Source organism: Schistocerca nitens, chromosome 4, assembly GCF_023898315.1.
Source record: "Schistocerca nitens isolate TAMUIC-IGC-003100 chromosome 4, iqSchNite1.1, whole genome shotgun sequence".
NCBI classification, from domain to species: Eukaryota; Metazoa; Arthropoda; class Insecta; order Orthoptera; family Acrididae; genus Schistocerca; species Schistocerca nitens.
Window position 1 is genome coordinate 179535202 of NC_064617.1, and position 18312 is coordinate 179553513.

Genomic DNA, 18312 nt, shown 5'->3' on the forward strand with positions numbered 1-18312 from the left:
TCCCTCAAAGCTACCCATTCTTCTTCTACTGTATTTCTTTCCCCCATTCCTGTCAATTGTTCCCTTATGCTTTCCCTGAAACTCTGTACAACCTCTGGTTCTTTCAGTTTATCCAGGTCCCATCTCCTTAAATTCCCACCTTTTTGCAGTTTCTTCAGTTTTAATCTACAAGTCATAACCAATAGATTGTGGTCAGAGTTCACATCTGCCCCTGGAAATGTCTTACAATTTAAAACCTGGTTCCTAAATCTCTGTCTTACCATTATATAATCTATCTGATACCTTTTAGTATCTCCAGGGTTCTTCCATGTATACAACCTTCTATCATGATTCTTAAACCAAGTGTTAGCTATGATTAAATTGTGCTCTGTGCAAAATTCTACCAGGCGGCTTCCTCTTTCATTTCTTAGCCCCAATCCATATTCACCTACTACGTTTCCTTCTCTCCCTTTTCCTACACTCGAATTCCAGTCACCCATGACTATTAAATTTTCGTCTCCCTTCACTATCTGAATAATTTCTTTTATTTCATCATACATTTCTTCAGTTTCTTCAATAGGCCATGCAATTCTCCGCCTCTGCGCCAGCGTCCAGCACCAGTGGTCACATGCCCATATCACTCCTAGTTGCTGGTGTCGTGGTGTTAACATCGGCACATGCATGGCTAGTTGGCTGCGGAGGTCCGTCGTTAGGACTGTTCAGTGCACTGTGTGTTCAGACACTCTTGTTATCTGGCCAGCTTTATGTTGTTAGTTCTGCCACAGTTCGCTGCTTGTCCTGCTTTACCAGTCTGCCCAGCCTACGATTTCAGACATGTAATGAGGGGTGGTCACCCAACCCCACTACTTATGGACATGCTTTCACCTTGGTTTCGCCACAGCATTTCTCGAACACCCGACAAGTTGTGCACCTTCTGAAAAGCTCATGTCAAGCCTCTGGGCCACCACAATCTGCCCTTAGTTAAATCAGACAGAATACCCCACTTCCCCTTCCTACACATGGACAGCATGCTCACTATACTGCATCCTCCGTGTGTGTGTGTGTGTGTGTGTGTGTGTGTGTGTGTGTGTGTGTGTGTGTGTCTGACAAGCATCATTCGACAGATGACGCTGCTATCGCCTGACATGTTTATATCGACAGTAGGTCGGTGCTCATAATGTTCTGGCTGATCACTGTATATCAGTGAGTGTATATACGTTTGTAAATGTATATATTTGTATGCTACTTTAGTAGGTGCCCCACCTGGTGATGGAGTAGGGCGAGGCGGAGCCGGGCCGCTGCTGCGCGGGGCCGGAGGCCAGCTTGCGGTAGTCGGAGCCGCGGCGGTAGAGCTGGCGGCCGGCGCAGCCGCCCACGGCGACGGCCAGCTCCTCCGGGGCGGGCGAGGCGCCGGCGACGGAGCGCGAGTGGTGCAGGCGCGCCACGGCCGGCTGGGCGGGCCCGCAGCTGCCGCGCGGCAGCGACTCGCGCCGGTACTGGTAGCGCTGGAAGTCGCCCGTGTTGGCGCGCAGCCGCGACAGCGACAGCTCGTCCGTGCCTGTCGCGGAAGCGGCCGCCGTTACTGCCCCGTCTCCAGTATACGACGTCCGTAGGCCTACTAACCTTTCGTTGTTATTCGCCATAGTGAAATGAGTGTTAGCAGCAGGGGCAACAAACTGGATGATTGACTGATCTGGTTAATATTATTTATTCATTGTAACGCACACAGCAGCAGCACATACAGGGTGTTACAAAAAGGTACGGCCAAACTTTCAAGAAACATTCCTCACACACAAAGAAAGAAAATATGTTACGTGGACATGTGTCCGGAAACGCTTACTTTCCATGTTAGAGCTCATTTTATTACTTCTCTTCAACTCACATTAATCACGGAATGGAAACACAGCAACAGAACGTACCAGCGAGACTTCAAACACTTTGTGACAGGAAATGTTCAAAATGTCCTCCTTTAGCGAGGATGCATGCATCCACCCTCCGTCGCGTGGAATCCCTGATGCGCTGATGCAGCCCTGGAGAATGGCGTGTTGTATCACAGCCGTCCACAATACGAGCACGAAGAGTCTCTACATTTGGTACCGGGGTTGCGTAGGCAAGAGCTTTCAAGTGCCCCCACAAATGAAAGTCAAGAGGGTTGAGGTCAGGAGAGCGTGGAGGCCATGGAATTGGTCCGCCTCTACCAATCCATCGGTCACCGAATCTGTTGTTGAGAAGCGTACGAACACTTCGACTGAAATGTGCAGGAGCTCCATCGTGCATGAACCACATGTTGTGTCGTACTTGTAAAGGCACATGTTCTAGCAGCACAGGTAGAGTATCCCGTAGAAATCATGATAACGTGCTCCATTGAGCGTAGGTGGAAGAACATGGGGCCCGGTCAAGACATCACCAACAATGCCTGCCAAAACGTTCACAGAAAATCTGTGTTGATGACGTGATTGCACAATTGCGTGCGGATCCTCGTCAGCCCACACATGTTGATTGTGAAAATTTACAGTTTGATCACGTTGGAATGAAGCCTCATCCGTAAAGAGAACATTTGCACTGAAATCAGGATTGACACATTGTTCGATGAACCATTCGCAGAAGTGTACCCGTGGAGGCCAATTAGCTGCTCATAGTGCCTTCACACGCTGTACATGGTACGGAAACAACTGGTTCTCCCGTAGCACTCTCCATACAGAGACGTGGTCAACGTTACCTTGTACAGCAGCAACTTCTCTGACGCTGACATTAGGGTTATCGTCAACTGCACGAAGAATTGCCTCGTCCATTGCAGGTGTCCTCGTCGTTCTAGGTCTTCCCCAGTCGCGAGCCATAGGCTGGAATGTTCCGTGCTCCCTAAGACGCCGATCAGTTGCTTCGAACGTCTTCCTGTCGGGACACCTTCGTTCTGGAAATCTGTCTCGATACAAACGTACCACGACACGGCTACTGCCCCGTGCTAATCCATACATGAAATGGGCATCTGCCAACTCCGCATTTGTAAACATTGCACTGACTGCAAAACCACGTTCGTGATGAACACTAACCTGTTGATGCTACGTACTGATGTGCTTGATGCTAGTACTGTAGAGCAATGAGTCGCATGTCAACACAAGCACCGAAGTCAACATTACCTTCCTTCAATTGGGCCAACTGGCGGTGAATCGAGGAAGTACAGTACATACTGACGAAACTAAAATGAGCTCTAACATGGAAATTAAGCGTTTCCGGGCACATGGCCACATAGCATCTTTTCTTTATTTGTGTGTGAGGAATGTTTCCTGAAAGTTTGACCGTACCTTTTTGTAACACCCTGTATACAAGTACGAGGGTGAGTGAAATGAAAACCTTAAATACTCTTTTAAAATATTATTTATTGTGCCGAGGTGGTACAAAGCTGCATCACTTTCCAACTTAATCTCCCCCACGCTAAATGCAAGTCCTCCAGCGCTTACAAAGTGCATAAATTCCCTTAGAAAAATATTCTTTTGGTAGTCCGCGCAACAGACGTTAAAGTAATCTCTGGCGTGCCACAGGGGAGTGTTATGGGACCATTGCTTTTCACAATATATATAAATGACCTAGTAGATAGTGTCATAAGTTCCATGCGGCTTTTCGCGGATTATACTGTAGAATACGGAGAAGTTGCAGCATTAGAAAATTGAAGCGTAATGCAGGAAGATCTGCAGCGGATAGGCACTTTGTGAAGGGAGTGGCAACTGACCCTTAACATAGACAAACGTAATGTATTGCGAATACATAGAAAGAAGGATCCTTTATTGTATGATCATATGATAGCGGAATAAACACTGGTAGCAGTTACTTCTGTAAAATATCTGGGAGTATGCGTACGGAACGATTTGTAGTGGAATGATAATATAAAATGAGTTGTTGGTAAGGCGGGTGCCAGGTTGAGATTCTATGGGAGAGTCCTTAGGAAATGTAGTCCATCAACAAACGAGGTGGCTTACAAGACACTCGTTCGACCTATACTTGAGTATTGCTCATCAGTGTGGGACCCGTACCAGATCGGGTTGACGGAGGAGATAGAGAAGATCCAAAGAAGAGCGGCGCGTTTCGTCACAGGGTTATTTGGTAAGCTTGATAGCGTTACGGAGATGTTTAGCAAACTCAAGTGGCAGACTCTGCAAGAGAGGCGCTCTGCGTCGCGGTGTAGCTTGCTGTCCGGGTTTCGAGAGGGTGCGTTTCTGGATGACGTATCGAATATGTTGCTTTTCCGTACTTATACGCCGGACAGTGTGGCCGTGCGGTTCTAGGCGCTACGGTCGCAGGTTCGAGTCCTGCCTCGGGCATGGATGACCTCAGATGTTAAGTCCCATAGTGCTCAGAGCCATTTGAACCATTTGAACCTACTTATACCTCTCGAGGAGATCACGAATGTAAAATTAGAGGGATTCGAGCGCGCACGGAGGCTTACCGGCAGTCGTTCTTCCCGCGAACCATACGCAACTGGAACAGGAAAGGGAGGTAATGATAGTGGCACGTAAAGTGCCCTCCGCCACACACCGTTGGGTCGCTTGCGGAGTATAAATGTAGATCTAGATGTAGAACCACTCTATGCACCGCGTGCCGTACCTCTTCATCAGAACGGAACTTCTTTCCTCCCATTCCGTCTTTGAGTGGTTCAAGCATATGGAAATCACTTGGGGCAAGGTCTGATGAGTATGGTGGATGAGGAAGACACTCGAAATGCAGGTCTGTGATTGTTGCAACTGTTGTACGGGCAGTGTGGGGCCTTGCATTGTCATGTTGCAAAAGGACACCTGCTGACAGCAATCCACGTCGCTTTGATTTGATTGCAGGCCGCAGATGAGTTTTTAGAGATCTGTGTATGATGCACTGGTGACAGTAGTCCCTCTACGCATGTAATGATCCAAAATGCCTTTTTCGTCCGAAAAGAGAGTCAGCATAACCTTCCCTGCTGATGGTTCTGTTCTAAACTTCTTTGGTTTTGGTGATTAGGAATGGCGCCATTCCTTGCTCGCTCTCTTCGTCTCCGGTTGGTGGAAGTGAACCCATGTTTCGTCCCCAGTAACGATTCTTGCAAGGAAGCCATCACCTTCTCGTTCAAAGCGCCGAAGAAGTTCTTCACAAGCATCAACACGTCGTTCTCTCACTTCAGGAGTCAGCTGCTGTGGCACCCATCTTGCAGACACTTTATGAAACTGGAGCACAATGTGGTGTGCTGGCCCATGACTAATCTGTATAAACATGCTGCAGTGTCTTTCAGTGTTACTCGGCGGTTTTCCTTCACTATGGCTTGAATTGCTGCAGTGTTCTGTGGAGTCACAATTCGTTGTGCCTGACTTGGATAAGGAACATCTTCCACTGAAGTCACACCATTTGCTAACTTCCGACTCCATTCGTAGACTTGCTGCTGTGACAAACATGCATCACCGTACTGAACATTCATTTGTCGATGAATTTCAATAGGTTTCACACCTTCACTACGCAAAAACCGAATGAAAGAATGCTGTTCTTCCCTAGTGCAAATCACAAGTGTGGCGGCCATCTTTATACTGATACTGCGACGGTATGTGTGCATCTGCACTATGCTGCCACCTACAGGCCATTATGCACGCCGTTTGTAGCACGCTTACCAACTTACAGGATAACGGCGCGAAATTTCGATTTGTTATTACAAATTTAAGGTTTTCATTTGACTCATCCTCGTATAAATACAGTAATAAACTCGACTACAAACTTGTAATACACTGATGAGCCAGAACATTATGACTACCTGTTTAATATCTTGTTTGTCCGTCTTTGCAACGAAATACATCACCGATCATGCGTATCAGGGATCCGACAGTTTCTTAGTAGGTGTGTGGAGGTATTTGACATTAGATGTCTACGCACGGGTCAATGTAATTCGCGTAAATAACGGGCTGCTGATTTTCGGTCGCGGTAGCGACGCCCGATAGCAACCCAAGTAGATCCCACAGGATTTACTTGAGGCGGGTTTGGTCGCTGAGACATCAACGTGAGTTCACTATAATGTCCCTCAAACTATTGGAGCACGGGTCTGGCTCCGAGAGACGAACAATTATACCGCCGAAAGATGACACTGGGGACCGGCTGCTGTGGCCGAGCGGTTCTAGGCGCTTCACTCTGGAACCGCGCGCCCGCTATGGTCGCAAATTCGAATCCTGCCTTTGGCATGGATGTATGTGATGTCGTTAGGTTAGTTAGGTTTAACTAGTTCTAAGTTCTAGGAGATTGATGACCTCAGATGTTAAGTCCCAATGGCTCTGAAGCCATTTTTTGATGTCGGGGAGGGCATGAAGCATGAAGAGATGCAGGTGTTTCGCAGTTGCCAGCGTGTCATCGATTACTACCACAGATCCCATGCAAGTGCAGGAGAATGTCTCCCATAGCATAATACTGCTCCTATCAGCCTGCGTGCTTGGCGCGCTGCACGTTTCGAGCCGCCGTTCACCTCGATAAAGGCGTTTGTTGTGTCGACCATCGACCTAGTGTAGCAAAAAATTTGATTCACCCGAAAAACCGACACGTTCCGCATTGATCCACAATCGAATCCGGATGGTCCCGTCCACCTGCTTAGCTGGGTGGTAACGTGCTCCCCCCCCCCCCTCCGCCACCACATGGAAGCGGGCATGGGTTCGATTCCCGGCCGGGTTGGAGATTTTCTCCGCTCTGGGACTGCGTGCTGTGTTGTCCTCATCATCATTTCATCCACATCACCGTCGCGCAAGTCGCCCAATGTGGCTTCGACTGTAATAACACTTGCACTTGGCTGCCGAACTTCCCTAGATGGGGCCTCCCGGCCAACGATGCCATACGCTCATTTCCATTTCCATTCCCGATGGTCCCGTGCCCACTGGTATCGTAATTAGCGATGTCGTTGCGTCAACGTGTGAACACGTAGGGGTGGTCTGCTATGGAGTTGCTTGTTCAACAATGTACGATGAACGGTGTGCACTTGTGCGTGCACCGGCATTGTGGTCTTTCGGCAGAAATGTTACAGACCATCATCCATCCTACTTTACAGAGCAGACAAACCTCCGAACCCCACGTCCTGTGAAGAATCGTGGACGTCCAACCATTTAACTCTTTCTGTAGATGCTCAAGACAGTAGGGCGTGAACGTTGGACCAGCTTCGTCTTTTTCGAGATACCCGTTCACAGGCTCGGCGTAATAATAATCTGCCCTTTGTCAAAGTAGCTTATCTCAATGGATTTCCCCATTTGTAGCCCATATCATCTGTAGGGCGATGCACCGTCCGTGTGTGCTCTGCTTACATACATTTGTTATCAGCTCCACCAGGCGGCATCCAGCGTCGCGGTGGAAAATGGTCATAATGTTTTGGCTTATCAGTGTAGATACAGCGTGTTAAACTTCTAGGACAAGTTGAGGCGACTGAGTACGTAATATTCTGAGTTGGAACCGATGTTCGGAAACGTATCATTGCTGTGCTACAGCCGTTTGAAAACATGTAGGTAACGCGGCCACTTGCACAGGTAATTGAGTGGATGTGAGCCAGTACATCACTTGTTTTGCAATTACACTCACTAATAACCGAAGAACATGTGCAGTTCCTCGTGTACCTTTGACGGGTTCTCCACAACGTGTCTCAGTTCTGTGTGTGCGGCGGCTCCTTGGAGAACCACCGCCACGCCTGCTGGCGGTGAAGGTACCCCTTTATTTCTTGTGTCGAAAACTGTATGCTATGGAATCGGACGTTGTAGATACAGATCTTGATAAAAGCGACGAGTAACTCTTCCATTACCGTGAACTTCGACATACAGAAGGACAACGTCGCTGTATTCTACAAACGTTTATTCAGCCATGTTGTTCTAACACTCACAGATACGTGAATGAGACTGTAACCAGGTCAGAGAGATACGACAGACGTCAAATGACATCAGCCGATCCGACGTAACCACCTCCCACCGCTACGTCCCTATTGCATACCTACCTAGTAAACTTGTTTTCAGACGGGTGCAGCACGGAAATGCTATTCTTCCGGACATGGGTTCCAATTCAAAATATTATTTACTAACTCCCCTCTACAAATCCTAGAAGTTTGTAACGAGAATTTCCGAACACCATAAAAGAGAACGTAAGAGACATGCAGGGGATCGACAAAAATGTAGAAACTTTAAAAACACAACACATTACCGTGTCCATTACGGTATAGCTTATCCGTTAGCAGCCAAAACAGCTTCCAATCACCTCGCAATAGACAAGTCCTGTATGGCTTTAAAGCAAATCTTATACTGTTCTTCCTACAAAATTGAGGCACGTTTAGAAAACAATATGATGGATTGCGATCATGGACTCGTCTCTCCAAAATAGACATAAAATCTCAATAGTACTGAAATCTTGTGACTGTGGTGGTCTCGGGAGGGGGGGGGGGGGAAATGATTGTCAAATCATCCTTGTGTTCACAAAACCAGTCCTGTACAACGTGAGCTGAGTGAAGAGGGGCCATGTCGTCTTGGAACACAGCATCACTGCTGGGGAAAAAACGTTGCACTATTTCTTGGACCTAATCAGCCAAAATGTTCACATAATCCTTTGCAGTATTGCAACCTTGCAGAGTGCCCATGGGGCCCATCTAATACCCCTCTGTGGCTATTCAAAGCATCACCGAAAGCCCGACATGTATCACTCTTAGGACTTATACTCGGCCAGAAGTTGGAAACAGTGTGAGACAAGAGGCATATCACCAAATGATTTCCTTCCATTGCTACATAACCCACGTTTTATGGCTTCGGCACCAAGATTTTCTGTTACAGGCATTCGCGTCACTGATGTGTGGTTTTGGAATTCAAGCTCACCCTGCAATTTCCAGCTCATGGAGCTCCCTTCGTGCTGTTTTGGTACTGGCAGAGTTCGCGGGTGCGCCATTCAGTTCCCCAATGACTTTTACAGCTGCTGTCCTCTTATTTCTCTTCACAATCCTCTTCAATGACGGTCCGCCTCACGAGCATTCAGCACGCACTTCTGTTCACGTTGTGACTCAAAGGATAATGTTTTCCCACTTTCCCTGTTTTTTTTTTTTTTTGTCATCAGTCTACTGACTGGTTTGATGCGGCCCGCCACGAATTCCTTTCCTGTGCTAACCTCTTCATCTCAGAGTAGCACTTGCAACCTACGTCCTCAATTATTTGCTTGACGTATTCCAATCTCTGTCTTCCTCTACAGTTTTTGCCCTCTACAGCTCCCTCTAGTACCATGGAAGTCATTCCCTCATGTCTTAGCAGATGTCCTATCATCCTGTCCCTTCTCCTTATCAGTGTTTTCCACATATTCCTTTCCTCTCCGATTCTGCGTAGAACCTCCTCATTTCTTACCTTATCAGTCCACCTAATTTTCAACATTCGTCTATAGCACCACATCTCAAATGCTTCGATTCTCTTCTGTTCCGGTTTTCCCACAGTCCATGTTTCATTACCATACAATGCTGTACTCCAGACGTACATCCTCAGAAATTTCTTCCTCAAATTAAGGCCGGTATTTGATATTAGTAGACTTCTCTTGGCCAGAAATGCCTTTTTTGCCATAGCGAGTCTGCTTTTGATGTCCTCCTTGCTCCGTCCGTCATTGGTTATTTTACTGCCTAGGTAGCAGAATTCCTTAACTTCATTGACATCGTGACCATCAATCCTGATGTTAAGTTTCTCACTGTTCTCATTTCTACTACTTCTCATTACCTTCGTCTTTCTCCGATTTACTCTCAAACCATACTGTGTACCCATTAGACTGTTCATTCCGTTCAGCAGATCATTTAATTCTTCTTCACTTTCACTCAGGATAGCAATGTCATCAGCGAATCGTATCATTGATATCCTTTCACCTTGTATTTTAATTCCACTCCTGAACCTTTCTTTTATTTCCATCATTGCTTCCTCGATGTACAGATTGAAGAGTAGGGGCGAAAGGCTACAGCCTTGTCTTACACCCTTCTTAATACGAGCACTTCGTTCTTGATCGTCCACTCTTATTATTCCCTCTTGGTTGTTGTACAAATTGTATATGACCCGTCTCTCCCTATAGCTTACCCCTACTTTTTTCAGAATCTCGAACAGCTTGCACCATTTTATATTGTCGAACGCTTTTTCCAGGTCGACAAATCCTATGAAAGTGTCTTGATTTTTCTTTAGCCTTGCTTCCATTATTAGCCGTAACGTCAGAATTGCCTCTCTCGTCCCTTTACTTTTCCCAAAGCCGAACTGATCGTCACCTAGCGCATTCTCAATTTTCTTTTCCATTCTTCTGTATATTATTCTAGTAAGCAGCTTCGACGCATGAGCTGTTAAGCTGATTGTGCGATAATTCTCGCACTTGTCAGTTCTTGCCGTCTTCGAAATTGTGTGGATGTTTCTTTTCCGAAAGTCAGATGGTATGTCGCCAGACTCATATATTCTACACACCAACGTGAATAGTTGTTTTGTTGCCACTACACTGTATCCAGTGTAATTCTCGTATACGGCTCTTTTGAGACACTTTGGGTACCTTGGTTACGGAAGCATCCACACTAAGAGCACCCACAACATACCCACTTTCGAATTCCCTTAGATCCGACGTAATACACTAACAACTCCACAGAACACGGTTCTGATCACGACTGACACTTACAAGACATTGAGGACACTGCACAGGTGCCGTTCGTGGTCAAATGCAACAGCACAGCCTTCAGGCACGGCTACCGTTTGAATTTATGTTCAAGCATGCATTTCTCAGGTTCTTTCGATGTTTTTGTGCAATCCCTGTAATAGGTTTACGTAACGAAAACGCAGAATTAAGCTATGTAGCATGTGAGAGCAGTCGACAACTAGACAATTGTTCCCCGTGTTCCGTTTTATATTCCTGTTCTGAGATTTTTCTTGACACCCGTCTCACTATGTTACTGAACGGGCGCTGAAGACCTTGCTGTCGTGCGCCCAAAAACCCCTCTACTACTACTACTACTACTACTACTACTACTACTTCACGTATTGTATCCACTTCATAGCACCCGATCCACTAAATTTTCTAACAGGGCACAACTTTATGACATGGTCCAAGGTTTGCTCAGACTCACTACATTCACAATTTGGGCTGTCCACAAGTCCGCACAATAAATCATGACCTTGCGTCTTGTGTGACCACTTCGGATACGATAGAGTCTAGTCCAGTCCTTACATGAGATGACGATTACTGAGTTCCCCAGCCATTCTTCCACGTGTCTACTAGGTTAAAGACGTTCTGTCCTCTTGCATACATATTGGCTTTCATGATTTCAGTCGTGTATTTGGCAAATTCATTACTACATCTCCAATAGCTAATTTTTTGTGTAGTATTTTTTCGTATTCTTTAATAGTTGCTTTTTGTCCTCTTAGCTTTGGTGGAACTATGTTACTGATGTCGGAGAGCCACGGTAGCGGAGTATCTGTGATTGTACCCATGATTTCGTGGAGCTGCACGTCTATCTTGTTGGTCTGGTGACTTTCTTGCCAAACCGAAACAAAGTATTCTGCAGTGGATAAGTCTATTGACGTTGCCGCTGTTTGTAGTGTGGGATGCATCTGCACCCCGTGACTTAATCCCAATTTCCTAATAATATGATTTCATGTCTTTAGTTTGTTTAATGTGTAACGTATAAAGGGAGTGCTACATGCCGACAACCTCCAAAGATGGTGTACGCCGGGCAACGTCCTTCAAGAAAAAAACGGAAAGAAGTCTACACAAATGACGGTCGTAATGGATCGGCGATCTCTCAAAGTCTATACCAGCAGCTGCATCTGCAGCCGCAGCTATATCGGCACTGCAAAAAGCTGGAATCTAGGGGAACTACAGCCTTTATATTTACCAAGCGTCAGCAGCTGTACTATATAATTTAGCGATGATGGATCATCTTGGGTAAAATTTCCATAAGTAGAACAGCCCCCCGATAAAATACACTCCTGGAAATTGAAATAAGAACACCGTGAATTCATTGTCCCAGGAAGGGGAAACTTTATTGACACATTCCTGGGGTCAGATACATCACATGATCACACTGACAGAACCACAGGCACATAGACACAGGCAACAGAGCATGCATAATGTCGGCACTAGTACAGAGTATATCCACCTTTCGCAGCAATGCAGGCTGCTATTCTCCCATGGAGACGATCGTAGAGATGCTGGATGTAGTCCTGTGGAACGGCTTGCCATGCCATTTCCACCTGGCGCCTCAGTTGGACCAGCGTTCGTGCTGGACGTGCAGACCGCGTGAGACGACGCTTCATCCAGTCCCAAACATGCTCAATGGGGGACAGATCCGGAGATCTTGCTGGCCAGGGTAGTTGACTTACACCTTCTAGAGCACGTTGGGTGGCACGGGATACATGCGGACGTGCATTGTCCTGTTGGAACAGCAAGTTCCCTTGCCGGTCTAGGAATGGTAGAACGATGGGTTCGATGACGGTTTGGATGTACCGTGCACTATTCAGTGTCCCCTCGACGATCACCAGTGGTGTACGGCCAGTGTAGGAGATCGCTCCCCACACCATGATGCCGGGTGTTGGCCCTGTGTGCCTCGGTCGTATGCAGTCCTGATTGTGGCGCTCACCTGCACGGCGCCAAACACGCTTACGACCATCATTGGCACCAAGGCAGAAGCGACTCTCATCGCTGAAGACGACACGTCTCCATTCGTCCCTCCATTCACGCCTGTCGTGACACCACTGGAGGCGGGCTGCACGATGTTGGGGCGTGAGCGGAAGACGGCCTAACGGTGTGCGGGACCGTAGCCCAGCTTCATGGAGACGGTTGCGAATGGTCCTCGCCGATACCCCAGGAGCAAAAGTGTCCCTAATTTGCTGGGAAGTGGCGGTGCGGTCCCCTACGGCACTGCGTAGGATCCTACGGTCTTGGCGTGCATCCGTGCGTCGCTGCGGTCCGGTCCCAGGTCGACGGGCACGTGCACCTTCCGCCGACCACTGGCGACAACATCGATGTACTGTGGAGACCTCACGCCCCACGTGCTGAGCAATTCGGCGGTACGTCCACCCAGCCTCGAAGTCCGTCAACTGCACATACGGTTCACGTCCACGCTGTCGCGGCATGCTACCAGTGTTAAAGACTGCGATGGAGCTCCGTATGCCACGGCAAACTGGCTGACACTGACGGCGGCGGTGCACAAATGCTGCGCAGCTAGCGCCATTCGACGGCCAACACCGCGGTTCCTGGTGTGTCCGCTGTGCCGTGCGTGTGATCATTGCTTGTACAGCCCTCTCGCAGTGTCCGGAGCAAGTATGGTGGGTCTGACACACCGGTGTCAATGTGTTCTTTTTTCCATTTCCAGGAGTGTATATCCGGGTGGGAATTACTCAGAATGTTGTCATCAGGGAAACCAATTCTGTGGTTCTACAAGTCATAGCATGGAACGTTATATTCCTTAACTGCTTACGCGGGTCAGAGAATTTTAAAAGGGAAATGGACAGGCTGAAGTTAGATGTAGTGGGAATTCGTGAAGCGCACTGGTGGGAAGCACAGGACTACTATTCAGTTACATACAGGGTCATACATACAAAATCAGTTAGTGGTAATGCAGGAGTAGACCTAACAATGAATAAGAAAATATTAATATAAGTAAGCTACTATGAACAGCATAGCTAAGATAGACACTAAACCAATACCCACCAGAAAAATGCAAGCTCATATGCCAAATAGCTCACCTGATGATTGAAAGGTGGGATAAAAGAAGATACGCAAGGGTGTTAAGGGAAACGAAAGTTTAATTATAGTTTGGGACTGGAATTTGGTAGTAGGGAAAGCAAGAGAAGAGAAAATAGGACAGTGTGCACTGGGGGAAAATGAGAGAGAAGGCACCAGTTAGAATTTCGCACAGAGCACTATCAAATAATTCCTTACAATTAATTTATGAATCATGAAAGAAGGCTGTGTATGTGGAAGAGACATAGCGACGCCAGAAGGTTTCATATAGATTGCATAATGGTAAGATATAGATCTCTAATCAGGGATAGGTGAGGACTCTTACCACAATGTATTGGTTATGAACAGCGGATTAAAACGGAAGAAACTGCTGAGAGTGTTATTGATAACGTAAAGGGAACTGTTTGCAGCATGTGCCTTTAGTCCGGAAACGACCACTGAACGGTCGAAATCGGTTGTGGCATCATGTAACGCTCATGTTATTATTTCGTAAAAAGTGATATATATATATATATATATATATATATATATATATATATATGTGTGTGTGTGTGTGTGTGCGACTACATTCAATTACTATTGTTTTGCTTTTGTTAACATTCATCTTCTAATCTCGTCTCCAGGCAATAACCATTACATTCAATATACACTGATCAACCAGAATGTTATGACCACCTACCTAACGTCCACATTTGGCACGGATAATAGCGAGGATGCGTCGTGGTATGGAAGCAGTGAGGCCTTGGTAGTTCGCTGGAGTGAGTTGGCATCACATCTGCACACACAAGTTGCCTAATTCCCGTAAACTGCCGGGAGGAAGGCGATGAGCTCTGACGTCATGTTAAATCGCATACCAGATCTGGCGAGTTGGGGGACCAGCACATCAAATGGAACTCACCACTGTGTTCCTCGAACAACTCCTCCTCACACTCCTGGCCCTGTGACATGGCGCATTATCTTGTCGAAAAATGCTGCTGTCGTCGGGAAACATGATCGTCATGAAGGTGTGTATGTGGTCTATAGCCAGTTTACGATACACCTTAGCCGTCATGGTGCCTTGCACGAGCTCCACTGGAGCCACGTGAATGTTCCCCAGAGCATAATGGAACCGCCACCAGCCGAGCAAGTGTCAAGGAGCTGTTCCCCTGGAAGACGACGAACGAATTCGCGCCTTCCCACCGACATGATAGGAGGTACTGGGATTCATCAGACCATGCAAAGCTCTGCCACTGCGCCAACGTTCAGTGCCGATGGTCTTGTGCCCATTTCAGTCCTTCAGTCCGATATCGTGGCGTTAACATTGGCACATGCATGGGTCGTCGGCTGCGGAGGTCCATCGCTAGGAGTGTTCGCTGCACTGCCTGTTTAGACACACTTGTACTCTGCCCAGCATTAAAGTCTGATGTTAGCTCCACGTGTGCTGTTTTGCCAGTATGTCCAGCGTACGGTGTACAACACCTGTAGTGAGGGGTGGCCGTCCAATCCCACGACGTCTGGACGTGGTTCCATCTTGGTTTCGTCACGTGTTGAAGACACTAACTGCAGCACCCCTCGAAAACCCGATAAGTCGTGCAGTTTCCGAAATGCTCGCGCCGAGCCTCCGGGTCATTACAGTCTGCCCTGGGTCAAACTCAGATAGACCACGCGCCTTCCCATTCTACACACGGACAGCACGCTCACTGATACCACATTTATCGTTCGTGTGTCCTTCCTCTGCAGGTGACACTGTTACTGCCTGTCCGTGTTTATATCGTTAGCAGACCAGTGGTTATAATGTTCTGGTTGATCAAAGTAAATACACTACTGGCCATTAAACTGCAACACCAAGAAGAAATGCAGATGATAAACAGGTATTCTTTGCACAAATATATTATACTAGAACTGACATGTGATTACATTTTCACGCATTTTGGGTGCATATATCCTGAGAAATCAGTGCCGAGAACAACCACCTCTGGCCGTAATAACGGCCTTGATACGCCTGGGCATTGAGTCAAACAGAGCTTGGATGGCGTGTACAGATACAGCTGCCCATGCAGCTTCAACACGATACCACAGTTTATCAAGAGTAGTGACTGGCGTATTGTGACGAGCCAGTTGCTCGGCCACCACTGACCAGACGTTTTCAATTCAGTTGGTGAGAGATCTGGAGAATGTGCTGACCAGGGCAGCAGTCGAACATTTTCTGTATCCAGAAAGGCCCGTACAGGACCTGTAACATGCGGTCGTGCATTATCCTGCTGAAATATAGGGTTTCACAGGGATCGAATGGAGGGTAGAGCCACGGGTCGTAACACATCTGAAATGTAACGTCCACTGTTCAAAGTGTCGTCAATGAGAACAAGAGGTGACCGGGACGTGTTACCAATGGCACCCCATGCCATCACGCCGGGTGATACGCCAGCATGGCGATCACGAATACACGCTTCCAATGTGCGTTCACCGCGATGTCGCCAAACACGAATGCGACCACCATGATGCTGTAAACAGAACCTGGATTCATCCGAAAAAATGACGTTTTGCCATTCGTGCACCCAGGTTAGTCGTTGAGCACACCATCGCAAGCGCTCCTGTCTGTGATGCAGCGTAAATGGTAACCGCAGCCACGGTCTCCGAGCTGAGAGTCCATGCTGCTGCAAACGTCGTCGAACTGTTCGTGCAGATGATTGTTGCCTTGCAAACGTCCCCATCTGTTGACTCAGGGATCGAGACGTGGCCGCACGATCCGTTGCAGCCATGCGGATAAGATGCCTGTCATCTCGACTGCTAGTGATACGAGGCCGTTGGGATCCAGCACGGCGTTCCGTATTACCCTCCTGGAACCCACCGATTCCATATTCTGCTAACAGTCATTGGATCTCGACCAACGCGAGCAGCAATGTCACGATACGATAAACCGCAGTCGCGATAGGCTACAATCCGACCTTTATCAAAGTCGGAAACGTAACGGTACGCATTTCTCCTCCTTACACGAGGCATCACGACAACTTTTCACCAGGCAACGCAGGTCAACTGCTGTTTGTGTATGAGAAATCGGTTGGGAACTTTCCTCATGTCAGCACGTTGTAGGTGTCGCCACCGGCGCCAACCTTGTGTGAATGCTCTGAAAAGCTGATCATTTGCATATCACATCATATTCTTTCTGTCGGTTAAATTTCGCTTCTGTAGCACGTCATCTTCGTGGTGTAGCAATTTTAATGGCCAGTAGTGTATTAGTGTGGAACATTAATACCGTGTATTTTAGTTTTTGGATGATTCTAAAGGTTGGGAGGGCGCTGTGAGTGTGAGGGTAGTGAAGTTAGTTACCGCTGGAGCCCCTGGAGAAGGTGGCGGACTGCCGGCGGTGCGAGGGCAGGTGCAGCGTGGAGGCCCGCGGGCTGCAAGACCGGGACTCGCGGCCGTCGTCCGCCTCCACGGGCCGCTGGCGCACGAACAGGTGGCGGCGCGCCGTCTCCGAGCGGTCGCGCACGCGCAGCGTCACCGGGCAGTCCAGGTGCAGGTCCATCGCCATCGACGCCTGCCACACACATTCACACGTCTTCTCTCTGGAAACATACTACGCTGCGCCCAGAGGAAATCGCTCAGTAGCACAGTGATAAACCGATAAACCTAACGCCATCAGACGTCGATTTTGACCCGTGATGTAACGGTGTTGATGCGTGTGATATCGCAGGTGAGCAAACAGGGCTACTACCTGATCACGATATTGGAAACAAGCGATGGCATTACAATAAATTAGTACAGCGATGACGAAGAAAAGCGCATCGCACTGTGGATGATATTAAGACAGTTGTGCGTGTACTATCGAGTGGTTTTGCGTGTCGTTATGAAATATCACGATAAAAACTCACGATAAGCCGACAGAAGCGCCCTCACGCCCAGGTGCAATAATATTGTGGTCGACTAATACGAGGCGTGTTTTTAAATAAGTACCGTTTTGAAATTTAAGAAAAGACGTGCAAATATATCTCAATAATTTTATTTTTACACGAAAGCCTGTACCTTAATCTACTTTTATACATAATTTCCGTCAATACTAAGGCACTAGTCATAACGGTGTACCAGTTTTTGAATACCCTCGTTCGATGTGCTGTTACTGTTTTTCTACTGACAGCACAATAGTGTCGAACTCCTTTTATAGCGGCAGGTACGCCTCTCGTGACATCTAGTGGTCAGTTCAACATTACGTATGAGTGTCTAGATACATTTCATCAGATAGTGTGTGTGTAGAATAAAGTTTATACCAAAACCCATAATTCTGTTTGTGTTAGTGATGTTTGTCCTTTATTGTTTATGTCTGTAGGTCTTACTTGCGTGTCGTATCCAAACACAGAATCATTTCGATGTTTCACCTTGTATCTGAAATAAGTCATTTTGTGTTAAAGAAAATCACAGTAATATGAAGTGTGTCCCAGGAGGAATGGTAAATATTCATGTACATGATGAGAACGCTCATTCGAAGCAAAAAGCGTCATATGGAGATATGTCATATTCCGAATGGTTTCCGAGATAGAACACATTTAACTTACATTTGTTTTTGGGCTATTGGCACCTTGTCGCGGTTCATGCGGCTCCTCCCGTCGGAGGTTCGAGTCCTCCCTCGACCATGGGTGTGTGTGTGTTGTCCTTAGCGTAAGATAA

At 47.4% G+C, this 18312-nt stretch overlaps 1 protein-coding gene across 1 annotated transcript in view; it reads right to left on the reverse strand.

Moving 5' to 3' along the window:
- Positions 1–1226: 1226 nt before the first annotated feature.
- LOC126252188 (uncharacterized) overlaps positions 1227–18312 on the reverse strand; it is a 1014765-nt gene continuing 997679 nt past the window's right edge. Inside the window, exons 6-7 of the mRNA XM_049953059.1 lie at positions 16978–17188; positions 1227–1537 (exon numbers count right to left, since the gene is read on the reverse strand). Coding sequence (XP_049809016.1) covers positions 1227–1537; positions 16978–17188 — 522 coding nt within the window. The remainder of the gene's footprint in view (positions 1538–16977; positions 17189–18312) is intronic.